This window comes from Triticum urartu, chromosome 1, assembly GCF_003073215.2.
Source record: "Triticum urartu cultivar G1812 chromosome 1, Tu2.1, whole genome shotgun sequence".
Classification (NCBI taxonomy): domain Eukaryota; kingdom Viridiplantae; phylum Streptophyta; class Magnoliopsida; order Poales; family Poaceae; genus Triticum; species Triticum urartu.
In genome coordinates, this window is record NC_053022.1 from 512,217,076 (window position 1) to 512,226,743 (window position 9,668).

General features: G+C 45.4%; 2 protein-coding genes across 2 annotated transcripts; one reads left to right on the forward strand and one right to left on the reverse strand.

Annotated features, from left to right (window-relative positions):
- Positions 1-270: 270 nt before the first annotated feature.
- Positions 271-5,377, forward strand: LOC125524091 (probable E3 ubiquitin ligase SUD1; the record flags this gene model as incomplete). Its single annotated transcript, XM_048689176.1, has 8 exons — positions 271-537; positions 1,178-1,804; positions 1,900-2,081; positions 2,173-2,469; positions 3,357-3,502; positions 3,605-3,738; positions 3,820-3,966; positions 4,202-5,377. Coding segments are annotated over 8 exons (2,130 nt in total), but the record flags the coding sequence as incomplete, so codon positions are not given.
- A 463-nt stretch (positions 5,378-5,840) lies between these two features.
- On the reverse strand, positions 5,841-9,445 carry LOC125524103 (protein FAR1-RELATED SEQUENCE 9-like). The gene is made up of 5 exons (XM_048689181.1): positions 9,251-9,445; positions 8,982-9,095; positions 8,794-8,862; positions 8,367-8,429; positions 5,841-8,262 (listed from the first exon to the last, which is right to left on the reverse strand). Exons 2-5 carry the CDS (start codon positions 9,045-9,047, stop codon positions 6,130-6,132), a joined length of 2,331 nt encoding a protein of 776 aa, XP_048545138.1. The 5' UTR covers positions 9,048-9,095; positions 9,251-9,445; the 3' UTR covers positions 5,841-6,129.
- Between the last annotated feature and the right edge of the window lie 223 nt (positions 9,446-9,668).

Sequence of the window (9,668 nt, forward strand, 5' to 3'; positions counted from 1 at the left end):
TATATAAGATGGAACACATGGGAGAAAACTTTAAAAAGAACGGTTCCATGGACTTTGGTGTAATTAATTCATTCATTTATAGGCAGACTGAGTGCTTTTCGAGAGAGAAAAACAAAAAAAAGGAAAAGAAACATAACAAAGGAAGCAGAAGAAGAAGACCAGGAGCTTTCTTGGGCCGGAAGGTGGGATTATTGTCCGTTCGAGACAACGGGAAGACTGCAAAGACGGCCCAATCTCCTCTGCTTATCTGCCTAAACCCCACTGCCTCTCTCGCCGTGCTCGAGGCGACGGGAAAAGCTTCCTTCGCGGGTGGCAGGCAGGGCCAATGGCCGCCGGCGCCTCTCCGCGGCGGACGGCCCCGGGGACGAAGACGGGGAGGAGGGGGAGGGGGAGGAGGAGCAATGCCGCATCTGCCGCCTCCCGGCCGAGGCGGGCCGCCCCCTGCGCCACCCCTGCGCCTGCCGCGGCAGCATCAGGTTCGTCCACGACGACTGCCAGCTCCGGTGGCTCGCCACCCGCCAGGGGCCCCGATGCGAGGTATCGCCTCCGTTCACCTCTCCTCGCCCGCCTAGGGTTTCTCCTCTCTCGGCGTCCGTGCCCGCTTTGAATGGTTGCTGAGTTCGTGCTGTTGCTGTGGCTGCGCGTGCTTTATTCCGTTCAGGTTCATCTCGTTCGCTGCAGCTAGTTTCAGTCCCGTGTGCCACTAGATGTCTAGGTGATACGATGCTGCGTGCGTGCGTGCGTGCTTGGTGAATGTTTTGCCATGATTCCAATCCTCACCAAAAATGTCCCCTTTTCAATGTGATGCGCCATTGCCATACTGTTGCAATGTAAATACGTTGTCAGCATTGTATATCCTCCACGAATGATCCCCTTCATCATGTTGCTGCGTGCCTGTGAGTGACCCACCCTTTGCGCAACTAATTTCAACTCCAACTACTGAAAGATGCCTTGTGATTCTGTCTGTGTGCTGAAAATGTCCATTGCCATTGTCAATCGCCACCCTTGTCAATCGCCATTGCCATTGCCATGATTCCTCGCTGAAAATGTCCCCCTTTTGCAATGTAATACTCAAAGTTCTTGTCATATTCTTGTTGGGATTGCGGTTAATTCATCTTCGTGTTCATCTCGATGTGATTTTTTTGTGATGTTGATGCGATTGATGGTATCATTTCAGCTGTGCAACAACGACATCTCCATCCGACCTGTGTACGCTGCAGACGCCCCTGCGAGGCTGCCTGTTTCCGAGTTCATCGCGGGTTTCTCCCACAAACTCATGGATCTGTTGCTCCTCCTTATCTGCCTCGTCCCAGCACTTGTCATGCACCTCATCACCCTCAGGGCATGGCTCCTCGCGCTTGCCAGGTCCTTTGCTCAAGTGCACTATCTGCTGTCCCTCCGGCTCCGCCCCTCGGTCGCCTCGACTGTTGCTCAAACTGCAATTTTCATTTTAAGGCTGCCTGGTATAATTCTCAGAGGGGTCGTAGGTTCTATCCCCTTCGTCGCCTCGATTGTTGCTCAAACTGCAGTATTCATTTTAAGGCTGCCTGGTATATTTCTCAGAGGGGTCGTGCGTTCTATTCCTGCTGCCAATTTTTGTCTTAATCTGCTGAGCGCAAAAATATTACACCCGGTGTTCTTTGGCTGGGCGCTTGATATCTGCACTTCAGAAATGTTTGGTGCAACAATGTCCCAGAGGTTCAAGCTTATGCTTGCTTCATCTTTTGCTTCAACTGTCCTTCATTGGTATTTTGGATGCATCTTTTGGCACCTAGGCCTTAGATTCTTCAGACTTCTTGATAAGGTATGTACCATGTTATATCTGTGACCTCATTATGTCAATAGTATGTCCAGTATACAGTTCAGGGTATAATGGGTGCTGATTTTGTTTGTCAATAGATACTGAGGCCAGGAATTGCCATTCCCTTTGTCCACTATGAAGCTCACGAACCATTCTACAAATTTTATTTCAAGAAGCTTCATGTTCCTTTTGTTGGAATCATCTCTATGGTTTTGGTCATTCTTGTTCCTATTCAAATTGGCGGGCTATTGGTGCCGGAGTTGTTCCCATTTCATATCACGTAAGTATTCTAAATTTATTTTATGTTTTTATCTGATGTATTTGCCTGATTTTGAAGACTAACACTTTGTTTTACTGTCTGTGATTTGCAGCTACTTCAGTTGTGGTGCAAAGGGCATATCATTTTGGCAAGCACCACGAAACTATGTCGATTCAGTTTCTCATGCTCTTCTTCTGAAGTTTCTCATTGATAACACTAAGACACTCGTATACCTTGAGTGGTTGGTGAAGAAGGTAACCCAGTATTCCTTTGTCACTGCTGGACATGCTCTAGGCTTGTCAGATTCATTGAGTATCTGGCCCGTTGGTGCATCTGGACATGATGAGATTGGGAGTAGTGTCGCACCAGAAGACCAGTATGATAGGATCAATGAAGCTAAGGATGGAAGGTAAACCCCCATAGTTTTGTTCATTTACGGAATTGCACACTGCACATCATTTTTAGCTTGCCACATCTAGTTCCATTTTCTAATGTTATCTATTTCTTACCTTATGATTTCATTGTTCACTGCTTATTTACGAACTTGCGTATTGGTGGATAGGAAGCAGTTTTGGGCTTCTGAAATATGTTTTCTTTGCTCATTTTACCTACTGGGGTATTTGTGATACTCTTCCCTAGTGTGCTCTGCATAGTGGTAATTATTAAGCGATGACACCTTGCCATTTGACACATGATGCTTACCATGCTGATCACATATATATCAAACAGCTCCAAAGAAGGTTTTGCGTCTGACATGACTTCCATATCAGCACTATGGATCATGTGAAAAAGGCTCTGTGAGAAACAAGCTTGTTGGATCGTTGGTACTCTAACAATCTTGTTCTGAAGTGTCAAAAGAAACTGTGATGGCAAAGCAACCTTGTGGCAGCAATTAACTATTAAAATATGAATAATTAAGTCAATGATGGTAAGTATTGTAGTTAGGTTTGTGGAAATAGATACATTTCGTTAGGAAAGAAATAGGTTAAAATAGGAAGATAAGGATATGGTTTGTTAGGGAAGTAAAGATCCTGTTCTTAGGGGTCAAGTCGAATTTTCCCTATGAGACACTTTGTAGTGTGTACTCGTCAATTATTCAGCAAATGCTCTATACCTGATCTCCAGACCTTTACCAATCGCTCCGCATGATCTTTTCTCTAATCTCATTGTTTGTTGGTTATACTTGTCTGCTCACTTATTACTTTCACAATTCAGTGCATTGAAGCGTTTGCAAACCAAGAGGTGTTGCTTGCACAACTTTTGAGTGGATACTTACCTTCTTGTACATTGTACCAGGAGATCAGTTGCAGTTGCTACAATCCTAAGTCTGGTGCTTGCATGGTTGACTATTGTGGTATTCAATTTGGCTGTGCTCATTTTTCCAATCTCAATTGGGCGTGCCATCACTCGGCTGCCACTAGCAGGTGGACTGAAATCCGATGGTAATGATTGTCCAGAGATGGTAATTTGGATTGTTGGACTTCCTTAAAAACAAGAAAATATTTTAACCTTGTTTTGGCTTACTTGTCGATATTTTCTCTTAGATATGCTTGCTTTGGCTATTGGATTTGGCACCATATCAACTGTTATTGCCGCCTCTAGAGATTCATTTGCCTACGTGACTTCTGGGAGAACAGACCTTCTAGCCCTGAATCGCTATCTGGTTGTGTTCTTATGGGTGAGCAATTTACTTCAGGTGGTTTCCTTCATATTTTACTTTCTACTATGCTGTAGCTGAATAACTTATGTCTGCTGTCAGCTTGTCATCGCTCCTTTCCTGACCGGGCTGTTGGTTGATTTATCACTAATATCACCATTCACTGGGCTTGCTGATGACGTTCCAGTTGTAGGCCTTTCCTACTATTGGAGCCTGGGGTGTCTATCTCTGAAAATCTGGGGGAAGCAGGTGAGTTCCAAGTCCAATTTCACATCTCACTTTCTGACCTCTTAACCTATATTATTATTGTCACGTATGTACCGAACTTGACATATTGCTACATGGCACACAAATTGTACTGGTTGTGAAAATCCCACTGCTAAAGTGAATACCAAAAATAACACATTCACATTTTTATTGATTAGGTTATCGTCCGAAAATAGGAAAATTATTTAATTTCTGGGTTTGTCTTTGTGGCTTGAAGGCTTGTCGGACAAGGGCCAGATGCTTGCGAGCCTATTTCATCGACGAAAGGTGGGGCCCAAAGCTTAATCAGGCAAAGGCGGATTGGGATTCAGGGATCGCACCAATGTGGTGGTTCTTGCAAGATGTGTGCATTCCTATCGTCACGAAGCTGCTCGCTGCTCTGGGTGTTCCCTATGTGCTTGCCAAGGGGGTCTTCCCAAGATTCGGCTACTCCGTTGCCATGAACTCGGCGGTGTACCGTTTCGTGTGTGCCAAACTCCATGATTCTATCAGGGACGCCCGCTATGTCGTCGGGCAGAGGTTGGAGGATGTCGCCGACGGTAGCTGAAGACTCTTCTTCCCTGACCACTCTGTTTCCAGTCAGTTGGGGACGAAAGAGGTTCTGGTGATACTAACAGTTAGTAGCATGCAAACGTGTTGCTGACATCAACAAATGCAGACGAGATGATGCCAGACAGATAAATTCCTGGTGAAACTTGTAAATATGGGTGCGGTTTTCATTTTCCATGTGGAAGTTACCTGGAGTCGTATCGGTCAGTTCCCGACGAATCGCTGGGATGTAAGGCGCCGTTGAATTTAGGCAGATATCTTGTAGATTTCTACGCTTTTTTGCAAGGTGTTATCAGGATTGTTGTATGGTTAGCTGCTGACAGGCTCTCGGGCCTTTCCAGTGCCAAATGTGCTTTGGCACTGTTATAAGGCAATTGTGGTGGGTTTGGAAACTTTTATCTTGGAGCCATGTGCATCAAGTTTCCGGGGCAAACATTTGCACCAACATGCGAATTGTCACAAATTCAACAGGGGAACGACCTATAATATATACTGGAGTCATCACTGCATTCGAAATTACACGCCTTCCAGGCTCGCTGCTCCCTCTCTGCAGCTGTTTGATAAAATTCTGGCTGCAGCTGCTGCCTGTTGGTATGGATGTAACAAAAAAATGTGGACAGAATCATGGTCGATACGCGGCTATTAATATCTTCATTTGACGTGTGCAAGTGGTACAAAACTAGGGCAGGACATGTCTAACATTTTTGGCCGCCAAAATTTTGATTACATCCATCAGCCAAAAGAAATTTCCATATCAACAGGCAGTAGCTACATTTCAACCATAAGTTTTGAGTCATCATCTCACCCCCCCCCCCCCCCCCCCCCCCCCCCCCCCCCCCCCCCCCCCCGGCACACGACGGCATCACAATGACATCGAAAAGCACAAATTCAGACCAAAAGTGTGATCATCCCAAGCTTCAAAATGACATTTTAGACTATTTGCCTCTTCTTTGGAGCGAATCTTCTTTGCAACTTTCACAGCAGCCCTTGCTGGTGAAGTAGGGATTCCTGCTGTCATAGCAACTTTCCAAAGCAATGCACCCATGCTATTATGCATTCAGAAGGAGGACCACTGTTAGTCTGTTACACAATTCAAGAGAAATATTTTTTTTACTTCTGTGTGGTAGGACCGGGCTGCCTTGTGATTGGCTGGCCCTATTGCTGACAGGAGGTGCAATTTCATACAAAATAGCTGACATGTGGACCCAGACCTCAAAATGCAGGAAAAAAACATTTGATCTAATTGCCAACCAAATGCATGCCATTTTATCTAAGCAAAGGAAAGTGTTGCTCCTGAATCTTCAAGCGCCAAAGAAAAGAATGCCATTTTATCAAGTTCCTCGATAATGGCCACAACCAGGATACACGACCTGAACTCGACAGAATGTGCTGTCATATAAGAGGAGGAACAGAAGAAACCACATAGCAGGCAAAAATGTTGGATGATCAGAGGTATCCAATCCTCATCACTATCGAGTCTCACAAGACTACCCTACATTTCCTGGAATCTTACCTCTATCATACGCTAAATTGAACATGCTGACTATTCTACTTCGTCCCAGGATAAAGACATCTGTGAACCAAACTCGCCAACTCTCATTTGCTCCACAATACGATCTGACCATCGGCACCCACCAACTTCTCTTGAACCTTGTCTAGTTCGAGCATGAAGCAGCCGCTTTTCGCACTGTCCGCGCATATCCCCTTGCCGATGTCGGCCATTTTACCTAATAGCATCACACATCTCTTTCTCTCTTCTGTTCTCTTCGAGCATTTCTCCTCGTACTCTTTCAGCCGTTCCTCTCTGAATTCTCGGGCCCATCTGGGCACTATGTACTGCGCTGGTATTTCGATGACTCCAAGCTGTGTGAAAACTCTGAATATGTGGCAGCATAAAATCCCATCCCTGGTAAACTTTGCGCATTGGCACTTGAATGTGTGGGTGCCAGGGTCAACTAGCACTTCAAAAGAGTTTCTGTCAAACTCAGGGTTCTCGTAGTCGAAGACCTTTTCGAGTCTATACGCTGCTCCACCTTGTATCTCATGTGCATTGAGTGCCGTAGAATAGTATAGCTCTTTCTGCACTCTCAGAAATATTTGCCTTGTGTATATACGCGCTGCATGCTTTTCTATTGGCTGCATGGAGAAGTATGCTGGTTCAGTTGCTGACTGCAATGTATCCTCTTCCTCTGTTTTTACTATGCCCTCCTGTATCCTCTCATATTGCTCGATAAACTTCTCGATTCTGTCCTTAGGAAGCACATTGTCTTTGAATAATAAGTTTGACCCCTCACCATGTTCAGCTGACTCGACGAATGGGTAGAAATCTGCCTGGAAATAAACAGGCACCCAGTTTTTCCTTGTTTTCCACATGAGCCGGAGGTACTCGTTTTCACTTGCATCATATCTCTCAATGAGCACAGCCCATCCCTCTTCAAATTCCTTTTCTGTCAGTGAGTTGTCTACCAAGCTGTGCAGCTCTGCATTCATGTTGCCCCTTGCTGCCATGAAGGCTCCTAGCATTTCCTGTGCTTTTCGCATCACACTGAACTTGCAAAGCCTGTGCCTTACCTGTGGCATGACCTCTGCAATTGCTTTCACCATACCTTCATCCTGGTCTATTATGATTGTTTTTGGCAGTTTCCCTCTCATCACATGCAAGAAAGTTTGGAACATCCATTTGAAGGTTTCAGCTTTCTGATCTTGTAGCAAGGCACATCCAAACACAAGGATTCGCCCATGATTATTCACTCCAATGATAGGGGTGAAAGGCATATTATGCCTATTAGTGCTATAGGAAGTGCTAAATGATATGAAATCTCCAAAAATCTCATAATCTACTTTCGACCTTGCATCAGTCCAGAAAAGACTCCTAACTATGTTATCTTCATCTTTTTGCATGGTGTAGGAAAATCCTAGGTTCCGCAGCTCCAGTTCTTTGAAGCGCTTCAGTGCGGTTTCAACATCTGAATTTTCTTTTCTCCATTGGTCTACACACTGTGAATTGCTCATATCTTTCTCGTTTGATGATGATACATTTCCAAAGTTGCTTCTCATTCTCTGGAAAATATTCATAGCTTTCCTTGGATTTACCCTACTTTGTTGCAGAACTCTTAGAAATAACTTTTCTTCACTTGACAAGTATTTATGATCCAAAAAGAAACTCGTGAGCGATGGGGATGGACATAGTGGATGGTTGTGCTCGTGCTTAACTCCTGTGAACTCCCATTGCTCGTTATGGAGCTTCACTATCACCTTTGCTTGGCACTGTGAGCCCAAAACATTAACCTTCCTCTTCCTCTGCAGGTCCTGAGTTGGCTTTAATTTACCACTTCTGTTGCATAGTAGGTGAAACTTCTTTCTCTTGTAATTAGTTCCCCTCCTTGCTGCAAAACCAGTTAGCATAGCATGTGTGCTATAGAAACATTCTGCATCTTCAAGGGTAGGAAATTTCATGCCAACTTCCGGCGGTCTTGAATTCTCCAATGCCTCGATACTAGGGTAAAAGCATTTTCCTAGTTCAGTATCCAACTCGCTCCCAGAGCTGCTACCTGCATCACTTCCACTGCTTGTATCATTGCTACACAATTCATGCCCTTCTGTAACATCGTGTAACTGGTCTTGTTCTTCAGCGTGCTGCACTGTAGGGTCCACCGAGTTGGTTTGCTTATGCAACATATCTGCCAACAGTCCTTGCACAGTTGTGCCAATGCCATTTGATGCATTTTCCTGCAGGCAAGAGAACAATCTCTGTTAAGCCACAATGTAATGCAGTACTGAATTCCACTTGTTTGACAGAGCGGTACTTGTCATGTTTCGTTTGGTTTCCATACCTGATTAATTTCACCAATCGGCTGTTGACTTCCTTCCGGGTTTGCTTGTTTGCCAGCGTGTTCCTGTGTAAGTAACCATTTATTTCCTAGTCAAACCAGGCATGAGGGCATTCTAAAAGATATAGTCAGTACAGTAATGATGTTTTTAAGGGAAAGGTGTCAAAGCCTAGGCCCTCCCCGGTTTCTACCACCAGAAACCCATAATGTTACCAACTACGGGTGCTGAGCAGAAGTTCAACCACAGAAGGAAAACACAGTAATGGCGATGAATACTGTAATCAGTTAACTGCGAATGTCCTTGCTTTCCCATCAATTTTACTGTCATGTGAGAGCAATTCACCATTTGATTCTGATAGGTGGATATTTTTCTTGTAGTATATCATCAACAGAGGAATGCACATTGTAAAGCAGATGCGTCGAAGGATACCTTTTCCACTCGCAGCCCTTCTCCTGAGTGGCTCGGTTCTACGGCCCTGTCCTGATAGGTCATCACAACCTGCACCAATTTCGTGAAAGTTCATTTCCACCTGTGGTTAGGTACACGCTCATACAGTCCAAGATTTTCAGCGATATGCAAGAAAATCCCCAGGCAAATTTATTGGTGGCTATACATACTCGTTCGAAATTGGTTGCATGAGCAGGGCCCGATGTCTGTTCCCCGCAATTGTCTGATGAATGCATCCGTGCATCGGCGGCGGCTCACTGTCTCTGATTTGGGGAATTTGGCACCTGATGAAAAAAGAAAAGAAGATGGTAAGTGTCAGCAACAGACGTCATCAAACATCCGCCGCCGCACCGGCGGCACCGCGCTGTGCGGATGGGAGGGAGAAGGAGGGGGCTAGATCCGGATCCTCGAGGGCAGACGGGAAGAGAGGGATTGGAACCTGTGTGTGCCCTGAGCGGCTCCGACGTGCGAGGAGACGAGGGGAGAAGAGAACGGCGGCGGACGGCGGGACGGGGAGAGACGAGGCGGTGCGGTGCGGCGGCCGCCTGCTGGATAGAGAGACTCCGCGAATCAGATGGGAAGGAGTGGGGGAACAGTTCCAGGAGGGAAGGTCGAGTGCGCCCCCGTGTATGCGGTGAACGTCCACCCATTAGTGCATCTCTAACCCAAGCTTAGCTCCTTTGTTGTTTAGAGAAATCTTGTAGGAATTTCATATGATAGGATTTATATAGAAAAAATTTCTTTAGAGCCCTTTGGTTTGTAGGAATGAAACCTATTCCTGTAGAGGGATTCTTCCTATCCTCCACATTTCATAGGAAAATAAACATTAGACTAGATTCAATGGAAAAAATTCTATG